The 22,515-nt window shown below is 47.8% G+C and overlaps 1 protein-coding gene across 1 annotated transcript in view; it reads left to right on the top strand.

Annotated features, from left to right (window-relative positions):
- Positions 1–22,515, top strand: part of lrfn1 (leucine rich repeat and fibronectin type III domain containing 1) — a 65,166-nt gene that overhangs the window by 41,112 nt on the left and 1,539 nt on the right. The window contains 2 exon segments of the mRNA XM_003968521.3: positions 9,001–9,120; positions 20,793–22,188. Of these exon segments, the coding sequence (XP_003968570.2) occupies positions 20,813–22,188 (1,376 nt within the window). The 5' untranslated portion in view covers positions 9,001–9,120; positions 20,793–20,812.

Below are 22,515 nucleotides of genomic sequence, written 5' to 3'. Positions count from 1 at the left end.
AGCGTCGCCCCCGGTGATGTGAGGAAACAAAAGCGGCGGCGGCGGGATCCCTCACAGCAGGGAGCAGGTTTAACGGCTCACGCTGCGTTTTCTCGGCGCCCCTGGAGACGACGGCAGCGCGCTCAGACGGCGCTCTGCGATCAGAATACCCGCATTTTGATCACCGCCATCTATTTTCCAGCAGAATGGAAATGAGAGGTGAAGCCGGGGCGTGGAAATGTGACGGAGTGGACAAGATTGCACAACGGATGCGACGCCCCCTTTGTTTGAAATGAAGCACCTCTGATTGTGCAGCTCAACAAGGGGGGGTCGTAAATTATTCAGGCGCTCTCTGATGGCTGCCCATTTATAATTGGCCCATTAGGACTGGCTGGACACATTTCTCGCTGCTCTGCCCGCTTTAGAACGACAGAGAGGAAACATGTGACCTCCGTGTAAGATTCCGCCTTCACTCTAATGCTTAATTTATTCATTACCGTCCATCTGTATTGGGAGCCGCGATAATAAACAGCGGAGTATCGGGAGAAACGTGAAAACGGAGGATTATTACAGCCCAACAAGGTGAACTGTGGCTTCTCCGCCACCTTCACAGTCCCGTCACGTCACAGAAAAACAAAAACAGTGGAGGCAGTAGTGGCCAGCGGTGGCAGCGCCGCTTCCTGTATTGTATCAGCCGGAGGGCTTCTCACAGCACCATTTGTTCCACACTCCCTTTCATTCACGCCCATGTGTGCTCGTGCTGAAATGGCTGCCAGAAAACAGGGGTCTGAATGACCCCTCTGTGCGTTTCTCCGCAACCGCCGCTGGAACAGGCGTCGCGCATTTGTGGATGCGGTCGCTTTGTTTATTTATTTTTTTTAAATGATGCAGGAGGAGGCTGAAGCCACGCGGCCGAGCCCCTGCAGGTGCAGGACGTGGGTCGGTTCAGATGAGGATCATCAAGGCCTGAAATGAGGCCCATCAGAATTTTGTACGCTGTTAATTTTACAGGCCGTCAGTGGTGAGATGGAGTTCAAACGATCGACAGGTTAGGGTTAGGGTTAGCCGAGGGGCAGCCGATCCATCCTTCTGGGCGTGTATTACATGGACTTCCGGGGAAAGGAAACAGCTTTTAACGTCAGATTATGTCGTGATAATTTGCCCCGGCATCGTCGGAATAATGCGATTAATGCATTATTGGCACCGTAAAGCAAATCCCAGTTGGCGTATTATTATAAAGGTTTGTGACACAGCTGCTGTTGCTGACTTATTTATTTAATTCAGGTCCAGTCAAGATATGTAATATGCCGTCATGATATTAGCCTAATTAATATTTTATAAGCACACACCATATGTGCAGGTTGTGGGTTGTAAATTATGGAGATAATATTCCACTCCTGCCACACACTGTGTATGCAGAAGCTAAACTCCCCCTGACTGTTAATGCCTTTAGCATTCCTGTTAGCAGGTTTTCAGCTCAACTTTGTTTTAACGTGTCTTTAAAAAAAAAAAAAAAAATTGCTTATAAAGCCGACAGACAAGGTCAAAGTCCGCCACAGTAAAAGTCTGTTTCACAATTTTTTTTTTAACTTTAATTAATTTAATATTTAGCCTCGGTTAAATTTGCGTCATCGTGAAGCAAACTGTTTATTGACCAGAACCAAGTTAATGATTGAATTTCAAGCTTGGGCCTCATTTTCCCCCTTTAGCAAATAAAGTTGACCTTTATTACTTAGAATCACTTGAGTGTTTAAACGTCGAGAAGCAGACATGTTGGAGTCAATTAATTGGAGAACGCCATTAAAACACTCACGATTCAGTCCCTGCGGGCCTCAGCGGGCTCTTTCAAACACTCGTCCGTATCGCAAATGTGCGTTTTATGTTATTTTAGCTTGAATGATTTGGAGATTTTATCACCCAGGGACGCATGAAACGTCCGTTTTAAGATAGAAAATTAATTTAAACAGTTATTAGAATAGCGGCGGCAGTCATTTCAGACGTCCTTCTGACAGATCACCTGATACGCACATTGGATTTTGCTTAAACGCACATTTTTCCGACAACCTCAAAAGCCTAATGTGGCATAAATAACACAAAAGAAATCGTTAAAGCCCTCGATGCAGGTCAATAAGGCAGCCAGAAAGGGCTGCTCAAGTGAATTATTTAAGTCAGGTCAAACACAAAAGGTCAAAAAGAGGCAGAAGCGTTGGCTTTTCTTCTTGTATGTTTTTTCCTTCTTTACGTTCTTGACCTTCATGGTCAAAAAACAAGAGTTATCCTGAGTCCTATTACCATCAGAATTTGTCACCTATTATTAGAATTAGATTTTTTTTTAAAAAACAGTCAAGATTAACAAGTTTAGGTAATTTTACAGGGTGCAGTGGCTAAAAATTGAGTAATTCATCGTCAATTTTGGTTCTTCTAGAATTTTAAAAAGGTTTCAGTTGGTCTCACTTGATTATCTGGTCAGAAAGAAAGAAAACATCAGTCCGGGTCCATTTTCTAAATGAAAAGTACAGAAAACGATGAGCTGAGTTTGGGTCTGACCCACTTGACAGGCTGCAACTTCCACCGCCTCTCGGAGGCTCTAGTTGATGTGGTCTGTGGTGTCAGTGGGGCAATCAGAGAGCAGATGTTGGCATAGGGAGCAGCGGGGGAAATCTGCCCCTGCATCGCTCAAATTAGCAGAAGTTAGAGGCTGCTTTTGCCCCAAATCTCCTCAGTCTCTCGACAACCAGCCAGTTTCTTTGAGGTGAAAATGACGATATAAATATTTCCTCATTGGGCACTCGTGTGTCTGATGGCCTGGCAGAGGCAGCCAGGACAGGATTCATGTAAATGCATATTTGGAGGGCCTCTTTTAAGAATTTATAGTGTCACCGTCTCCCAGCAGAGGTGACTTGTTCTATCCCATCATCCATTATAGATGACCGGCTCAGCCAAGCCAGCCGTATACATATTTTTACAACTGTCAGATACACCGAGAGGACTCAATGAGGGCGAGTGAAATGAATGGATCCGTCTGAGCTGGATGGATTTCACGCAGCTGCAGTTTATCAACATGTGGAGATAAATGCGACCGGATCCACAGATCCAAAATCCAGCCGACAACGGGCATCAGAAGAGGAATATCGGACCCTCCGCTCCGCTCCGCTCCGCTCGCCCATTTGTCAGTTTGGCCGATTCCCCTCTTTCGTCTGCTGGGACAGTTGGAAATCACTCGGAAGTGGGAAGGCTATGGCCTAATGTGCAATTTTGTCCGTAAAAGCAGTTGATTCCATGATTGAAATGGAATGTTGGATCACTTTGGAGTACAGAAAGTTGCCCCGCAGTTAAACCCTTAATTAAGTCTTGGTTTCAGTATGAAAGCTGCCTTTGATTGTGCAGCCGAAGAGTAGCGAGGAGTTCGGAGTACACGGCACGTTGCTTCCAAAGCCATGAATACTTGATGCTTTGAGGCCGGCAGGATGCTCATTTTAAAGATTTTCACAGGGTTATTTTACATTTTCAAACCGTTCGGTCAGGGTTTGTAGAGAGGTCCAAGAAGTTTTTCCTCCTTTACCGCCTGTCAATTATTGAACAACCAAGGAAGCGCAGGGATATAAAGAATTATTTGTCCCCATTAGAGCGCTGATGAGAACCATGTGGGCTAAAGCAAATGTTTAAAGACCAGACGAGTTTAAAGTCCTTTTAAACACACAGACGCCCGTTTTTAAGCCACTCGCCTCCGTTTGGGGTGGGGGGGGGGGGTCTGCTCCAATAACGCTCATTTTCTTCAAGTCACTTGGTTCACGGCCCTTTTTTCAGAGAGAAGAGAATTGTGGGTTTTGCAATGCTACGTGTGCAACATAATGCTACTTGTTCTTCAAAAAAAACAGATTTTTGGGGACCGATTTAGCTAAAAATTCCATCTTTGCTGACTTTTTATACATTTTGTCAGGTTTATTTTAATGGGAAAATACACAGTATGTGAAAAATGCAACCAAAAACAACAAATATTGTTTAAACAGGCATTCAGAAGCTGATGTGCTCGGGGGGCCTCGGGTGTTTGCCGCTTTTGTCCCTTTCTGTGTTATTGCCAAGCCGATATTAACAATAACCATCGTGGAAAGTGTCCCGTTAAATAAAACCAAATATTAAAAAAGGAAACAGCAGGAACTCTTCCAGACCAAAAGGGAAGCAGAGTGTTTTTGCTGGAGAAGAGGAATGAAGCACTTGTTTTTCTAACCTGCTTGGCTGCTGCTGCAACACCACCTCCACAACCTGTCAAAGTGACAGCTGCGGCGATTCTCAGGCACAACCGGCATTATTTACAGATGGCAAACAAGGAAAAATAACTGTCTGGTCAGAGTGATTCAGAGTTAGCTCCGTCTCTTCAAATTGTCACTTAGCGAATTACTCTTGTGCTGCCGGGCTCTGTATAAAGGCTTGATTATTTTATTGGGGGAGAGAGGATAGTATAAATAACCCAACCTCTATTCCCTACCCCTCTCTCCTCCGCCAATCAGTCTTTTTTCCCCTGACAGTTAATTGTTCTATATTTTATTAGCGTCACAAATCTGCTCAGAGGTTGTTTGTACCCAGACAGGCTCACGCGTGTCATGTTTAATGTCATATTAAGCTCTTGTAATCTTCAAGGTTGAGTTTCTGGGTAAAGTTAATGATGGCAAATTTAGAAATATAATCAGAGATTAAACTACCTCAATTAGAACAGAAATTATCCTTGGAATAAATATTTTGTTAGGCGTTTAAGAATCCCAAGTAGGTTATGGACCCATTTTCCAGCCCTACGATCTTCTCGTGGACTCATGTTCCTGTTTGGACATTTTTTGTTTACGTTCACAACATCTCCGTCCTTGGGAACAATGCCACCATGCTAAAATTGTGCTGATCCCCCCCCAGAAAGATACAGAAGCAGTTTTAGGAAACGTCAGCCGTGATGCATTCAAGGACTTAAACTGTGGACACAAGTGACAATAGCATTAGTGGGTAGAGGTGAGTCAGCATATTTTATGGCCTCTATTATTGACTGACTTAGACACACTGATTACTTTTGTCTGTGTAGATTCTCAATCATCCAGGTCACCATGGTGGTGAGTCACTGGGTCTCCTGGAATTCCAGGAGACCCAGTGACTCACCACCATGTGATCCAGCAGACAAAGGGGAGACACCTCAACAGAAACTAGGTGAACGACCCGACCAACGACCCTGCTAACGACTCTCAGGTGACCACCCAGATCATTAGCATGCAGATGGTCCACAGGGGCTATATATTTCCAAGCTCTCTCCCCAGCGACTTCAGAACTGAAGAAGCCTTCTGGATAGAAGGCGAAAGAGAAGAAACCCAGTCCAGTTGACATGACATAGAAAACTACCATGGACTGATTACTTTTCCACTTCCTCCAAATCAGGAAATATTCCAAAAACGTTCCAGTAGAACTGAGGAGAAAACTTAACCTATCATTTTTTCACTCCCAACTTTGAGTACTTCACATCTTCCATTTGGTTTGGTTCACCTTGACACTGTATCTTTCAATGTGGACCAAACCCACAGGACCATGTCTCGGTTACAACCGCTGCTCGTTTGGGGCCGCTATGGCCAGGAAGGCTCATGTGATCCTCACACTGTAAGCGAACGGCCCCAGTGTTCGCTTACAGTGAAACTAAGACCCATATTTTCAGGTGGACTTTGCTTCTTCGGTCTGTTTCAGAGTTCAGATGAAATGTCCCACCTGCCCAAACTAATCACGCCTCCATGAAAATGAACTCTGGTTCCCTTTAAGGCGAAGCAAACAGTTCTGGTATAAAAGGGCCACAAGTGTTGTTCCACAGGCTGGCTGAGGACTTCAGAACTGGGCTAAGATCACATTTTTATTTGAGTCTCAAGGAGGTGATTTAAACGAGAGCCGCATGGAGTTTATCTTGAACCCCATTTAAGAGGAACCCTACAAATGTGCCTGTGGACAGATTACACATTACAATCCTTTAATAAGACAAATAAAATGGGCTTCCCATTGAAAACCTGGCAATATTGGAGGTCTTTTTTGTGTTCTAACCCTTTTTTTTTTATTACCTGGCCTTATTTTAGTGGCTTTGCCCTCTGGCAGCACCAAATTCATGAGTATCGATCGGCTGGAGAGCGTGCGGTGCGTGCACCATTCATCTTTTTTCCCTGACCTCTAATGGCAAAGGTTTGTAGAAGCTAATAAAAAGCAAACTGCAGGTACAAGCACTTTTGTGTAAATGTTTGTGTTATTTCAGGAAAATGCCTCCGTTTGTTCCAAGTGGGGGAAAACGGCTCGGACAAAACGCTGGTCTGCGTTTGGCCAATTTGACCTAAAACGCGCTCAGACGCGCTCGATCCAAAGCGCGGCGGTTTCAGCACGACCGCTCTTTCGCCGAAGTCACCGAGCTCTGCGTGTTGCAGCGCAGCAGCTGGGAACCTTGAATATGCAAGCTATTATGATTGATACCGTGCCATGTAGCGAACACGGGAGGGCCATTAATCAACGCCTCGACACGGAGGCTAAATTACTGGAAAGCCAGTGGGACGGAGCGACGGCCCCTCGGCTGTGGCTCCTCCTCCGGATCCGCCGATGATGAGCGCGATCTGGCCGTTACGGCGGCCATCACGCTCTCCAACGACCTGCACATCAACATCTGCTTCCCTGAATGAGCGACTTATTCCGCCGCTGAGTCATGGCGACATGACGGAGGTCCAGAGAACGTTGCAGAGGTGTCACGGCTCATCCGCGTTGGATCGAACCCGACACCGTCTGCGCGATTTCAAAATAATTCAAGGTATTCAAGAGCTTCCATCTTGACCGCTCTGCTGCCGTTGCTCCGTAACAAATCTGGCCGCTGTGTCCTGTACAAACACATTCACTCTCGTCTGCAGCGGATTGATTGAACATCCTTTCGTCTCCAGATGGTTATCAGCATCCGACTTAATGAGATTCCTGGAAGTTTTCTCAGAAGAGCCTTTTGTTGTTTAACAGAGCCGATAAAGAAAATAATAAAAGAATAAAGGCCATTAGATTCTTTCCCAGAACACAGAGATGTGTTCATCTTCTCGAGGTTGCCAGAAGAAGAACAGGACTCCTGGGGGGTTCTTGTAGAGCCCTCCCACTGCAGCACACATCAAAGCCAGGCTGGATATGCACAGCCCGTTTGGCCCTTCTGAGTCTGCAGCAAAGCTTCGCCAAGTTTTGCAACACAATGCTGCTTTGGACAAAATGTTGAGGATCCCCGTCAGGGCCCCAAGTGAAACCCGGAACATGATGGTTCTGAGGAACGCTCCATTTCCTTGTGAACGAGGCTCGAGAAGCTCCTTCATATCTGCGCAACAACTGGCAGGAAAAAGGGGGAAAAGCGGTCTGGAACAGGTCTTTTATCCAGGTCCTATGTTGGGCACCCACACAACCTCAATACCTCAAAAGACATTTGAGCTTTAGCCCCGCCCCCTCCAGTTTTCTGATTACTCAGACGGGACTCGGAGAGTCACGTGAGCTTTAGTGTCATGGTGTCTTCCTGCTGATCTCTCAGCGTTTATTATTCCGTATTCTCCTTGTGTTGAGTCCGTGAGCTCATTGACAACAAAAATGACCTGAATCTGTTGGTATTTTCAGCACCAAAGCTGGCAGCAGAGGAAGACTGCCTACGAAACAACTGTCTTTGTCTGGTCCAGTTACCAGAGAATCGCCCTGATCGGAAACAACTCGACAGAGTGTCCTTTGGCTAAAATAGCCCACAGAGGAATTTTTGATCCGTCTTTTCACTACACATGAGGATCTGACAGAGGGAGGAGGAAGAGAGAGCAAGAGAGGGGTGAAACGGCCTGACAGAGAGGAAAAATAGAGCAGGGAAGCGAATGTTGGATACAGTCGTCGGGATGCCGTGTTGGAGATTAAGTAGAGTACGTGTCCAGCACCAACACCGGACTTATCGCAGCGAGGCCAGGTGATTATTTGACGCTCGGAAATGAAGATAAAACCGACAAATCCGACGTCCCTCCATTGTGCGTGGGTGAATGACCACGGGGTTCAAAACAGATTCACACCCTGACGCACTCCCCATCGGCCACTCGCGCCTGTTAATGTCACGCCGTCTGTCAGGCCGGCCGTGCCACTCTCGAGTAAACCCCCCCCTGGCAGCGGGAGGCAGAGAAATAGGAAAAGGGATCGGAGTGACGTATCAAAAAGCAAAATCTTGCGTGATAAATACTTCATCGGCTGAAGGGACGGCCGACGCCGACACGCCTAAAGGCCCTCTCTGAATACAAATTGATGTACAGTGGAGCCGGAAGACGAACCTGAGTGGAGAATTGTGTTTCTGAATGCATGACGGCTCCTTGCAGGCGAATGCGAGCGATATGGTAATCTCTCCGGGGTTGCGTGCTGCTGCACTGCAGGCAGTCCTGCGATATGTCGTGTGGCTTGTTCCGAATTTTAAGGACAAGGGAGAAACCGGAGGCGTATGACCTTGACATTCGCCTCCGTGCTTATGGCTTTTCAAATGAGCAAGAAAACCTCATTCATGCAGACAAATGCAACATTCTTAATATGTTTTCTCAACCACGAGCCGTTCTTTGCTTTTGCCAGATAAATTCCCCCAAAAAAAGAAGAGAAAATGTGATCAATTTTTAATCAGCCCTCCCTCCCAGTTCTACACTTTGTTCCCTCCTGGAGCTACGTGATGCAGTGAAATATTAATGACAGGCCGCACAATCATCGGCGCCGTATCTCCACCTCGCTTTTTCTCGCGCCTCTCACGACGATTAGGCCCCGCTCTTGTTTTTTCCTAATCAGATTAGCGTTCATATCGCCGCCAAACCGAAAACCGGAGCAGGTTCCGTCAACGAGATTACGACTGTTTTCCGCTTCTGTTCCGTGCTGAGAAATGAAGCCACCTTCACTCCAGCAGCGGCTAATAGGCGATAAATGTGGCAAAAAGCGGCGAAAGCGCAGCTGTAGCGTGTCCCGACGCCGGCACGGGAGCTAACTGTGTGTTGTGTGTTCTAGGTGCGTTTGTCCTCCCTCTGACACCGGTGGGAGGGAGCTGCCACAGCTCCGTCGCTCTGACCTCCGGCTCGTTGGGATGCTGGTGTGAAACCTCTGATGGGGACCAGGGATTGAAATCTGGTGAGTTTCTTCAGGATTTTTCCCTCCCTCCCTCCCAGCTAGCATAGCGTGGCCACGCTGCACGTGTACTCCCAGTGGTTCGTAAGCAGATTGAAGATGCAGAACAATGCAAATCACTGCTGGGAATTTTAGCGCTGAAAGAACACCAGCGCTGAACTGGGTCAGCGCGGGAACGTGCTTTTCTTTCTTTAACCTCTTTATCATTTCCAGTGTACAAAGCAGAAACAGCCACACGGGCGGAGTTTTTGATCTAGAATCAGGCGTGTTTATATAGACAAGGAATCCGAGTCAGGTTGCGTGTGTGATAGCAGCTGTAGGTCGATTACGCGCATAATTTAGTAAGTCTCAAATCTGCAAATTGCCCTATGTGGGATACAGGATGGATAATAACAGCTTAATTATACACATTACTGCACAATTACATGGCTGGATCAACAGTGGGTTGACCGCAGATAAGTTGCTACCCTCCCCTGTAACAGTGGGCAGGTTAAGCCGTGGAAGTCAGTGATGAATGCTGCGCACGCTAATCTCTAAAGCTAAACATGCTAATCAATACATGTGAAGGGCTACAGACGTGGCGTATACAAAACCACAAATAGTGTGTTGAGCAGCAAAAATAACATTCTATTTAGGTTTTCCATTGGCACAAGATCCTTTCTTAAATTTTCAATTGCTAAAAAGCGAAAAATCCCTGAAGTGAGATCAGTGAGAGCGTCTCACACTCCCTTCTCTGTTCTTCAGTCTTCAGCTTGCTGCCGTGGCTCAAATTAGTTTCGCTTCTTTGTTCTACGTTGAATTAACGCTGGCTTCATGTCGTACATCCTGTTGGTGGATCCTGTCAAATGCTAACGGCGCACCCGTCACGTCGCTGGGATCGGGTCCAGCCTCATCAGCGCTCGCAGTGACACCATCGATTTTGCTCTCTCAGTTTAGCACATAAAGCAAATATCTGAAGCAGGTTTTTTGCATTTTTAACCCCGGCCTTTGCCAAAATCCTGGGAGGCGTCTCTTACAAGCCTCCAATGTGGAGGAAACATTGAAAACAAGCATTGATTGGACTAAATATGAAGCTCGCTCCAGTCAAGGCTGGGGGGGGGAGCTCAATAATAGAACTTGTGTTCAGTATGAAGTCATAACTGAAGCTGAAATGGGATATAAAACATGCTTAAAAGCCCGATGAAGGACTGATCCGCTGCAAGTAGTATTGATCCATGGTTGCGCACAAGGTCAGGTTGGCGGTAAAGCCGCGGCGACAGTTTTAACAATGACAGGAAAGCAGACCCAGGTGGAACATAATTCTGATCCAAGTCAGCAAGCGCTCCTCACACACCCCGAGAACGACTGACGTATCCTTCAGTTACACTCTGAAGCCGTATCGTACGTTCTATTTAGCATTTGCGGTGACAACAGCGCATGCTAATCAATCGTCTGTAGGAGAGTTAAAATCCAGCACTGAAAAGTCGAAGTCGGCTGAAATGAAGACGCAGGCACAAAAGGACGGCGTTAATGATCTGGGCCGCGTCATCCGAGAGCCGTCAGCTGAAAATAATTCTGCATCTGAAGTGCAGGGGGGGGGGGGGTACCTTTATCCCCTTAACATCTGCCGACTGTACCAACAATCGCTTTCATCCACAAAATGTCACCGCACCACAGCTCAACTCTATAGCCGGGTAATCCCGTGAGAAGGTGTAGCTTTGCTGATGCCGTGTTTTCAGGAAAAGGTCTCCAGCGTCCACCCCCCCCCCAGCGTCGGGTTGGCTTTGTCAAGTCGGCAGAGGTGCGGGGAGGCGCACTTCTCTGGCCCACCTCTGACCTTCTGTGCGCCGAGCTTGTGCGGTCAGGAGGGCGTCTTGCAGTGCTGAGAAGAAAGGAATCAGATGCCCCCCACTTGTTCCCCTGGATCAGCAGGGCAATGCTAATTAACCAGCCTGAATAGCCCCCCCAACCAGTTCTATTTTCTCTGTCTTTCTCTCTCTGTCTGAAAGATGCAACAACTGGCAACATGAGGAAGTAGCAAACATATGGATTTAATAGGGCATCAAGGGCAGAATGAGGAGGGGGGGTCAACTCATTAACCTTGCATATCAAGCATTCCAGCCGTGGCGCCGGTGCGCCAGAAGCCCCCCCCCCCCCCTCGTCTTGCTCTCTGCTGCCTGCATCTTGTCGGCGTGATCTCAAACAGCAGGAACACGCGGCGTTGACAGGCCGACTGGTGTAGCAGCTATTCTTGACAGCGAGCTCGCGTCGCCATGCTAAGATGTAATCTCTGCTCCTCATTCTTGTCACCGCGGCTCTAATCAGCCGCCGGAATTACGCAACGCACTCGGCGGAGGGCTCGTAATAACGAGCTGTTTTGTATGATGGGGGAATGTGCGGCGGGATCAGAGGCACCTGCGCGCGCAGAAATCTGATACGATAGACTTTTAGCTCCCTGGGAGTCGCTCGGCGTCTCGGCTGCTTGTTTCTTCTGTCTTCCAGTCGAATATCTTTTTGTCTTTGCAGATGCAGCCAAGGTTGGCAAACACGCCCGAGTCTGAGTCATTTGAAAAGCCGCATCTGACTCACAGGGTATTGATTTCTTTATACGCCGGGCTTCCTTTGTGCTATTTGTCATTATGTATGAATACACGAAGAACCTGTGTTTGTCTCAGAGCGGCGTCACGTGGCTGCAAATTCATTGGTGCGTTCGGCATCACGTGGAGCTGCAGCCTTTTTTGTGCTGGGAAAAAAAAGGATCCGTGTACAGTATGGCAAAAGGAGGAGGGAAGAAAGCTGTTTCCTCCTGTGTGGCAAACAGCTCCTCTCATCTGTGTTTGTGTAAAGTCTGGAGCTCGCTCGCTTACAACAGGAAGTGCCTTCACTTGTGTTGGACCTAAACCTGAAGAAGAAACTCTTCATGTCAATGTGAGTGGAGGGAAAGAAAAAGAAAACTGAAAATATGGGGAAAGTGCTCTTTTCTCCACGGCGCATCACATTGATCACGTGGTGCGCCTCGGACAACGGAGGAGCACAAAACCTCCACATCTTTGTGCAAAAACCTGTTCAGCCCTTTTTCATCCGCGTACAAAATGGGAAATCACTAGAATGTGTCGTCAGAACGTGAGCAGAAGACCAAGAACGAAGTAGAAATGAAGGGCAGCAGCAGTGAGCAGCCCATTTTTCAGCTCTGTTAGCACCCACATTAGGAGGGCTAATGCTAACACCATAGGCATCGCCGTGTTCAACATATACTCTGCAAATCTGTTGCTACGGTCCTAAAACAGTGTTCTGATACGCAAACACGGCGGCGCTCTTTAAAGCGATACTTGTGATTTCGTATCCGGCTGGAGGGAGCGGCTCCTACCGCCGACCGCGCGGCGACAGAAATAAATCAATCGTGCCTCCTATGGCTCTCACTCCCTGCCCTCCGCTGTGCACATGAAACGTGGTCAGCTTGAGCGTCCATCTGTGCGGCGGTCCAAGCCCCGTCCTCTCAGATCTTGTCCCAGAGACACAGGGACACGCGTTAGCGGCAGAGGAGTCGTTTGTGGTGGTCCGCGGCTCCCCCATTGTCTAGCGTGCTGGAGAAAGTGTGGGAGCCCCTAAAGAGGCCTGGCAGAGGCTCCGCTTCTATCCGCCTCACCCACGGAGCCCGACTCGCACCACTTGAGTAAACTCACGTCCAAGCTGTTACTGTAATTTGCATTGGCTCACAGGCGGAGGACAGCGAGGAGGAGGAGGAGGTGAGGTTGTGATCAAGGCAGGGATGTTAGAAGTGCTCCTGGCAATGCAGCCAGCGAGCCCGGCTGCAATTTTAGACAAGTGGCGTAAACAGCGCAGCAGAAAAGTGGAATCAGGGCACTGGAAGAAGTCATCCAAGATTAGGGTTCTCCTGACGTGGATGCTGAAACGCAGAGATGGAACGCTCCATAACCGTGTTATTGATAGTTCTCCCCCGTTATCTTGGTCCACTCAGTAATGTGGGAAATAAAGACACTTTTCAGCAGCACTGAAATGCATCAGAAGGGATGGTTTTCCCTCACCTCCACTTTAAATGAGCATTTTCTGGATCTTCCAACCATTTGCTTCTTACCCAATACTAGCTTACAGACGTACAGCGCAGACGCTAATCAATGCACGATTACTGTAACTAGAGGCAGACAGTGAGGGTTATGATAGTCGCCTACCTCGAGCTAAAAGGACAAAAATCATTCAGTTGACGTTTGTGTGCAACCTGGGCCAACTACGACTGTAATTTAGCATCGATTTGTCCTAGGGAATTGAACACACGCGAAGGTCAAAAATTCATTCATTCCTATCAAAGTGTAGAAGAAAATGATTTTTTTCCCAAGAAAACCTCAGGCTAACGTCACATCTCAAACTTTCTTTGACAAGCAGCTTCCTTGCTCAGCTCATGTCAGAGACACGTTCCCTAAAGTCAAAGGAAAATGAGTTCCAGTGGTATCAATTCATTTTAACTGTGAGCATTTACGACCCACGAGTGTCCACGAGTTGCCAATTATACTAAAAGTCACGATGCTCCTGTTCCAGCCTAGAGTTTTATGCTCTTCAGGGCGTCCGGATGAATCCGTGTCGTTTGTTTTTGCTGCCCAGGAGCCACCCTGTGTGTATCCCTAATACAGTAGAGGAATCGCCAACAGAGGTCAGACTATTCCAGATATACGCTCAACCCTTCTCTCTGATAATTCCACAGCTTTTCCCATCGTGTCAAGTTGAAGTCGGGAATTCTTTTATTTATGGGCTGGTTTTCTTGTAGAAACATGCAAATTTGCATGAAAATGTTAGATTAACCGAAATGAGAGTGCAAATACAGTATAGAGACCAGAACATAGATCTACATTGGGTGCTGTGACTAAATATCGACAGTTTAAAAGCAGAATAATTCCCCGCATCATTAACTGGGAATTCAATTTGAACAGATTAGCCCACTGAGTCCTGCAGTGTTGTCACCAACGATCGATATCCAGTTGATATGGGACTAAAATGCTGTAGGCACAAAGGAGAACAGTCTAATATTCAGCCTGTATAAATGCTACAGAGTTTTAGCTAACTAAACCCAAGCCATTTTGGTTTTAGTGCAGCAAGAATCTGAGAGAAGGCTGAAAAGATGAAGCTCGCCTTTGTTCCACCTCTGCTGGAGCTGATAAACATGCACAAAAACACTGTCACCAGAGAGCAATTTAGAAACTCCAGCCAGGCCAGCGCATGTTTATCGAGTCTGCTACGGGAAACAGACAAAATGTGCAAACTGCCCGGAGGACATTCAATCCAGATTGCCCAATACCGCTGCTCCGAAAACTTATGCAGCTGAAATCAGGGAGAGATGAACACACAAGGAGCTCGGGACATCTGCGTCGGCGCTTCTTCTCCTTGAGGTCAGGTTGATTACAGCCGTCAATACGTTGTTACGACCCTCTCGAAGGCTGGAAAGTGCCGCGGCAACACTCTGAGACGGTACAATTCAAGGTACGGTTCACTCTGCAGGGGGAGGGGGGTGCTAAACGCTAACAGCTTTGATTAATAGGTATTCATATTAGAAATGTTAGCACAAACGTCCCCATGGAAAATGAATGTGATGAAACAGAGGAAAAATTGGCACGAACGCGAACAGCATCCCACTAAAATTCGATATTTTACCCTCACAAAACAGTGACAAAACAATGGGGCCATTTCTCCAAAGTCTGGGGACCGGGGGTGTGCTCCACGCTCCAAACCAGACCGCACATGTGACATGTGGGGCCATATTTATTATTTGATCTATTATTTAAAGGCAGCCGACAGCCACGGGTGCAGCATTTCAATCTGACTGACTGGCATCGCGTCTCGGCGGCGCATAATCAGCGTGATGAAAGCCCGGGGGGGGTGTTTTGGACAGTTTGGTTGCTTTGTTAGTGTCAGTAACCGTCAGTGTTTGTGCGTGTGAAGGGATTTGCGGTGGTTTAAAGGAATGGTGATTCCGCAGCACTAACAGATGGTCTGCATTAGTGCGTTCTGACGATCTTGTTATAGAACCACCTGTTTAGCAGTGCTACTTGTATTATTAATGATCAAAGATCAGCGTTTGTTCCCGAGAAATCGTCGAAAAGGACCCACTGGATTTTATTTTTTTTTAAAACACGAAAAAAAGTAAGGCAGCGTAGACTTTTTTCTGCCAAAGATGAGAGCAGGCGGGTTTTACCTTCTGCTGGGCCACTGGGAGCTGGATCAGAGCCGCGGTGGAGCCTGGGGAGCAGGATTCAAGAGCAGGGCTGGATTCTTCAGCAGCGCCCCCCCCCCCCGGGTTCAAGGAGCGTTGGACTCATCTGCACAGAGAGGAGAGATTACACCGAGGGATGAGGCGGGATTAAAATAAAGCAGCAATTCTGCGGATAAAGTGATATTTGCGGAGGCCACGCGGCGGTGAAATGACAGCGCTCGTGGGAAACACAACACAAGACAATCACGCCGCCGCTGTGCGAGTAAACGACCCGGACTCTGCGACGCATTTCCAAATAACAGGGCCCGCAAACAAAATGTCAGAAGCGCGGCGTCGTTTGGGATCAATCTGCCCTCCCTGTCATCACCGCGGTGTGTTTGTGCTGTTGCGTTTACGAATACATCAGCTGGACTTCAGCGGCGGCGCGGATGGCCTGAGGACCTGCTGGGGTGCCGGCGGTCCTCAGCAGGTCATTTTTTGCGCAGGCGTGAGAAGAAAAAGGAAAAATGGATCTGCGGTGGGCTTTAAACCAAGAAATGACGTCAATTAATGGCGGGGACCGATCGGAGCGAAGTTCTGCAGCAGCTCAGCCAAAAGAGCAGGCCCATGTCCGGCGTATCCCATAATCCCGACAGCTGTCCGGACCTCGCCGCGCTCATTTTGCCCAGTTGTGGAGGTAATTTGGTGCGTGACGTGGAGTGACTGAGCCTCCCTGTCAAATAATCATGGACTGTGATTAATGACCCCATGCTAGGGACGATGCTAGCGGCTGTGCGCTAATCACAGCCCGCTTTGAACATGAAACGCAGAACACTTCAAACCAAAGAAAGACAAAGCTGCCTTTGATTATCTGAGTGGGATCGTGTCAAAGCTGGAATTCTAAGCAATGGCGGAACGGGCCCTAGGCAGCGCTCCTATTCCAAATGTTAACAACTGTGTTGGCCGTATCTGCTATGTTATGGCTGGTTTTCACTGACTAAATTAGCTTTAAAACGATCAGATGCGGGTAACGGATTTAGCTAGCTGTGTGTTCATTTGGCTATTAGATTTTTAAATGTTTGAGTCACTTAATATTGAAGAAGACGGGAGAAAGGTCAGGCTAGTTACCAGCTGCTGGAGTTCCTGTTCGGCCAAAAGAGCCTCAGGAGGCGTCAGCGTGCTTAAATAGGGCCAAGAGCCTAATTGGCCCGTGCCATGTGCCCGCTGTGGCAGGGGGAGGCAGTCTGTTTTGTTTCTTTGTTTTTTCATTGGTCATGTTTACAGAAGCCTGTGTTTCTCTGATCTTTTGGACTTTTCTTGGACTTCATGTAAAGTAACAAATATTCACATGCAGCCGTGGGGATTTCTTAAAAATCAGTTTTTTATTTCTAACTTCCTGTTTTAAAAAAAAACAACAAAAAAAAACACCAAGATAAGAAAATAACACATTGTATTTCTTATTTTGGATTTTTTTTTAAAAACTCAATGAAAACTTTTAATGAATAATGGAATGAAAACCAAAAATCAGACCTTTTCTACTTACGTTGCTTAAATTAGCAAGTCGATAGTCAATAGTTGACATGTTAGACTACCGTATTTTCCGGACTATAAGTCACACTTTTTTTCATAGTTTGTCAGGGGGTGCGACTTATAAATACACTATTACAGAATTTCACATGTTTGTTATTTTCACACTGACAACCACAAGAGGGCGCTCTAGGCGAAGAGCAATCAATCAAGTCTAACTCCATAGACGAGTTAGACTTGATTGTTTGGTAAACTTGCTCGGATGTTCTTTATGCTATATTTATCTGAATATCTGTTATTATGTTACGTTAACAAAGCAGACATGTACTCAGTTCATTGTGGGTCATGTAGCTGAATTTGTTACGTTAGCATACCATAACCCTATTGCTAATCCATGCTAATTGCCTTTCAAGATGAAATGTATGTTCTTGGTCTCGGATTTTATCAAATAAATTTTTCCCCAAAATGTGACTTATAGTCCAGTGCGACTTATATATCTATTTTTCTTCTTTATTATGCATTTTTTGGCTAGTGCGACTTATAGTCCAGAAAAAGATTAAAACAGCATCAATCCAACATTCAGTCGCGATGAACCGACCTGTATGTCTGCATTTACGTCACGACAATTCATTCCCAATTCCTTTTAACCTGTTTAGGAGAAAGTCTGGTGCAATTAAAGTTTATGAACCTGAAATAGTTTGTGCGTCTCGAATCTGCCTCATTGAAAGTTTTAATTTGCCTGTAATTAAGAAGAGCGTCTATGCATGCAGACATAATTATAATATGCAAATGAGGCTGCTACTTCCTTGATGCTGGGTGTCACTGTGAATCCCTGAGGGGGTGGAGCTTGGGTTCAGCCCCCCGCTGACGGCGGAGGCAGGACTGACTCCGATCTCAACCTGTCAATAATTATGCCAGAATCCAGACAAGTGTTGCGCAAGGGCAGCGCACAGTTCACCGCCTGAGCCGGCTAATTGGCGTTTATGGTCTCCTGGCGAATACGTCGCAAAAATATTCCCCACAATGCACCAGCCCGGGGGGGAAGGGGGGTCGATGTCATCGTAAGGAAAGAAAAAACAGACATTGGGATAATTTACATTCACTCACTGTCGTCAAAGTCACATTCAAAATATACAAAAAACCCAACTGTGAAAGCACAGAGCATAAAATCCCAATTATAAGTGTCTTTTGCGTCGCCTGGCATCTGGGGTTTTTTGTGGGGGGGTGGTTATGTTTACAGGTATGCCCATCTTGTGTGTTTTCCTGTGTGGGAGAATGTTTACTGTCTTATACAGTATATAATATTTGAAGCCTCATAGTTGAACATTCCGTTTCGTTCTGGTGTCGTTTTGGATAATTTTACACCGATTTACAACAAACAGTTCAATCAGAGTCGGCGTGAGACCCATTAGGGTGGGAGAGGAAACCTGGAAGCACCACCGCCCTGGTGGCTGACGGGGTCCCAACACCCCCGTGGAGGCTCCGCCCTCTTCCTGCTGCTGCTGTCATGGGAAACGTAGCTCGTTAGCTCACAGCAGATCCAGCATCCCCATGAACTGTTTATTTATTGTTGTTATTTGTGCCTCTTTCACGCCCACTCATACACACGTGCGCTGCTGAGGAGAGTCATCGGGGGTCCTCAGGGAGGGCCACTCAGCTGCTCAGCAACCGCACGTGAGGCCCCTATTTTTAGGCAAATAAACCATCTGCAATCACATCCGATGATGATGATTTTAAAGGTGAAAAATGTGTGTTTTTATTAATCAACTGTGCAGCAGGCGGACTGACAGGCAGATAAATAGATGAATAGAAAGATTCCATCAATGTTAATCCCGGAAGAGTTTTAATTGGAAATCTCATCTTCAGCACATCTGGACTGATATTAAGCAATAAACCAGGAATGGAAATGCCCTTTCCTCCAGATTCCACTCAGTTACCCCCCCACCCCTTTCTCAATAGAGAAAACCCTGCATTCTACACCAAAGTCGCCGTAGCAACCGTGTCCCCTCCCTCTCCTACAGCGGCATGCTAAAATATCAATAAAGTATTCTCGACGGTGCGGCAGAGAATGCCGCTACAGTTCTCAGAGGAGGCCTCCAGATCTGTGGCCCGTGGGAGCAACGCCGCAGAGGTCGGAGATTGAAGTTCAGCAACGCCGGGCTGTCAGGCTAATTAAAGGAAATGTGTTTGGCTAAATTTGAACCAGAGACCTTCGGCGTGGTCGAGGTTCTCGAGGTTGTTTTCAGATTGACAGCGTTTAAAAAGAGGAAACCTGGGGAATCAGACGAGACACAGCGCGCTCCCAACATTAAAGAAGTGTTGCTAAATAAATAAACCGTCTCTGGGGGTTGGAAACACTCTCACACAGCAGACCACCTACTGCGTACTTTCACACATAAAATGCCTTATCAAGCACCCCACACACACACACACACACACACACACACACTTTTTGTCCCGAAAATCCGTTTTTCGGGACAGAAAGACTGAATGCAAATTTATTTTTCTAATCTCCAATAAGGGCATTGGGTTGGGTGCATTTTTCTTAGGATTTATTAACTCTTTTACAAACTTTCCGTCTGGTTTGAGCATCTGCTCCGAGCTTTTTAATTGGACGACAGCGTTTCAAAGTTAATGAGTCTCCCTGTTATCCTCCAGATCCTAGCCTGTCAGGTCTGGAACGTGTTTGGACCCCTGACTGCTCAATTGTGAGTTGCTCCAAATTGTTGTCTTACTGCAGAAGGATGACATTGATATGAAAATCTACAAATGTGCTCATAATCCTGTTTATTGTTCACTATAATTAATGATTTATTGCCGATGTTTATTAGGGGGAAAAGGACGAGGAAAGGAAAGCAAGATTATTCAGCCTTTCCATTCATGCTATACAAGAAATTTGCTTAGCAAAATAGAGGAAAAATGTTACTTAATCACCTTTAATATTTTATTCAAAAGGGCCCAAAAGCTGAGAAAACGTGATGATCCGTACTGTCGGAAAGCTTGCGCCGAGCGTACAAAACATCATCTCCAGCCTCGCTGCTTTGAATCGAGACAAGAGGCTCCCAGATTAGCCACGGCGAATCGAGTGAGGCCTCAAAAGAAGCGAACAAGAGACTTAAATTGTGGCTAAAATCCATGGCCTGTTTAATTAAAGTCATTAACCTGGACCTGTCGGGTAGAGATCTGGCCGTTGATTGACAGGCTGGACCCAGCGGGGGTCCGAAGTGTCACCCTGTGGGGTTGCGATAGGATGTGTGGGTTGCTATCGTTCCCAAATTCCAGACCGGAACAGTAACTTGTCATCTCTTTATCAGCATTTATGGGCTATCTCATCAGGAGCGATGCTAAAGGCGACCAAGAAGGAAGTCTCTCATGGTTATTATGGCGGAGGATCACTTTTATCAGGTGCCACCGCGGGCATCTTCTCCCCGAGTTCCATGAATCAATACTTCTAATTGGAACTCAGACAGTCGGAACATCGTGAGGTCCTCCGCCGGGTGAACTCGGGTGAGCGCCAGTTTCTGTTTCCGCCACCCTGATTAACATGACAGGTGTCCATCTAATTATTTTTGTTTGTTGCGGAGGCGCGGAAAGAGCAGGAAGCGTGAAAAGGTCAAGAGGAACCGCGAGCGTTGGCGACATGTGCCCTTTACCACCTTCATTCCACCGCCGGTGCGCTAAAACCGTGCAAGTTTAATGACGAACATGCAGAAGATAGTTGTAGAATAATGTGGGGAGGTTCTACCACTCGTAGGTACAAAACGATCCCTGTCATTTTGGTAAAAATCGTGACTTCTGATGATGCCAGGAAAGCCTTTCATCTTCCCGGCTGTCATTACTTCTCATCCTCTGATTTGTAACTTCCTGTGAGGGTTCTGCGGTCTCGGTCACGCTTACCGCTCGGGTCATCCTGTACTTATTAATGAAGCGATTTCTCTTTCTTGTTTCTCCTCTTTGGTCTCACAAACAGGAGCCGGAGACACTTCAACTATGGAGCGGCTGGTTGTTTGCGTGCTGCTCTGCGCCGCTCTGGTGAAGGGCTACAGCTGCCCGGGCCGCTGCATCTGCCAGCACCTCTCCCCGACCCTGACTCTGCTCTGTGCTAAGACCGGCCTGCTGTTCGTGCCCCCGACCATCGATCGCAAGACGGTCGAACTGCGACTCACGGACAACTTCATCACCGTCATACGCAGGAAGGACTTTTTCAACATGACCAGTTTGGTCCATCTGACTCTGTCCCGCAACACCATCAGCCAGATCACTCCCCACGCCTTCTACGGCCTGAAGGCCCTGCGGGCCCTCCACATGGACGGGAACCGCCTCAACGTGATAAAGGACGATCACTTCACGGGCCTCGTCAGCCTGCGGCACCTCATCCTGGGGAACAACCAGATCCAACAGGTGGCGCCCACCTCCTTCGACATGTTTGTCTCCACCATAGAGGACTTGGACCTGTCCAACAACAACCTGCGCAGCCTCCCCTGGGAAGCCATAGCGAGAATGATCAACATCAACACGCTGACGCTTGACCACAACCTCATCGACCACATTGAGGCAGGTACGTTCACGCTCCTCACCAAGCTGGTCCGTCTGGACATGACCTCCAACAGACTTCAGAAGCTGCCCCCGGACAGCCTGTTCCAGCATGCGCAGGTGCTGTCGGACGCCAAGGGCTCCAGCTCGTCCACGCTGGCGGTGAGCTTCGGCGGGAACCCCCTGCACTGCAACTGCGAGCTGCTCTGGCTCCGCCGGCTGACCAGAGAGGACGACCTGGAGACCTGCGCCTCGCCGGAGCACCTGATGGATAAATACTTCTGGTCCATCCAAGAGGGAGAGTTCGAGTGCGAGCCCCCGCTCATCACCAAAAACATTTCCACCAAGCCGTTCGTGATGGAAGGGCAGGGGGTGACTCTGAGATGCACAGCTGTGGGTGATCCCGATCCAGATATCCACTGGCGCTTTCCCGACGGCAAACTGGTGCAGAATAACTCCCGCACCATTCTGCACGGCAACGGCACCCTCGATATTCTCATCACCACCCTGAAGGACAGCGGGGCGTTCAACTGCGTGGCGTCCAACGCCGCAGGCATCGCCACCGCCGCCGTGGAGATCAACATCATCCCCCTGCCCTTGTTCGTTAACAACACGGGCCACCTGCGCGAGGACCCCGGCCTCTCCGACATCACCACCTCCTTCAAATCCGGCAACGACACCAAGGGTTACGACAAGCAGGACAGGAGGGTGATGGTCGCCGAGCTGACCTCCTCTTCCGCCGTGATCCGCTGGCCTTCCGAGCGCCACATTCCGGGCATCAGGATGTACCAGATTCAGTACAACAGCACGGCAGATGATACTTTGGTTTACAGGTAAGTCGTCCGGCGTGGAGGCGGAGGCGAGGGGTGGCGCAGGGGTAGAGCGGGGACGCGTGAAAGGTGAGACATCTGGAGTGGCCATCTGCTGAGCGACGCGGCGGCGCAGGTCGTCGCATTGACAGATCCCAAAGAGGCAACATAATGAAACGTGTCCGGAGGTAGACGGAACACCCACGGTTTCATCTGGCGGCCGTAGGAGGCGGGGCCAAGCCTTTCTGACCCTAAAATCTATAAAATCTGCATCCCAATTCTTGTACTTGGTGCAAGGAATGCCGGCCAGTTTCTAGCCTGTGTCTGTAGCAGCGAGTGCTTCACTGTAAG

Source organism: Takifugu rubripes, chromosome 11, assembly GCF_901000725.2.
Source record: "Takifugu rubripes chromosome 11, fTakRub1.2, whole genome shotgun sequence".
Classification (NCBI taxonomy): Eukaryota; Metazoa; Chordata; class Actinopteri; order Tetraodontiformes; family Tetraodontidae; genus Takifugu; species Takifugu rubripes.
Note: the sequence above shows the minus strand (reverse complement) of the source record. Positions and strands in the feature narration are given on the sequence as shown.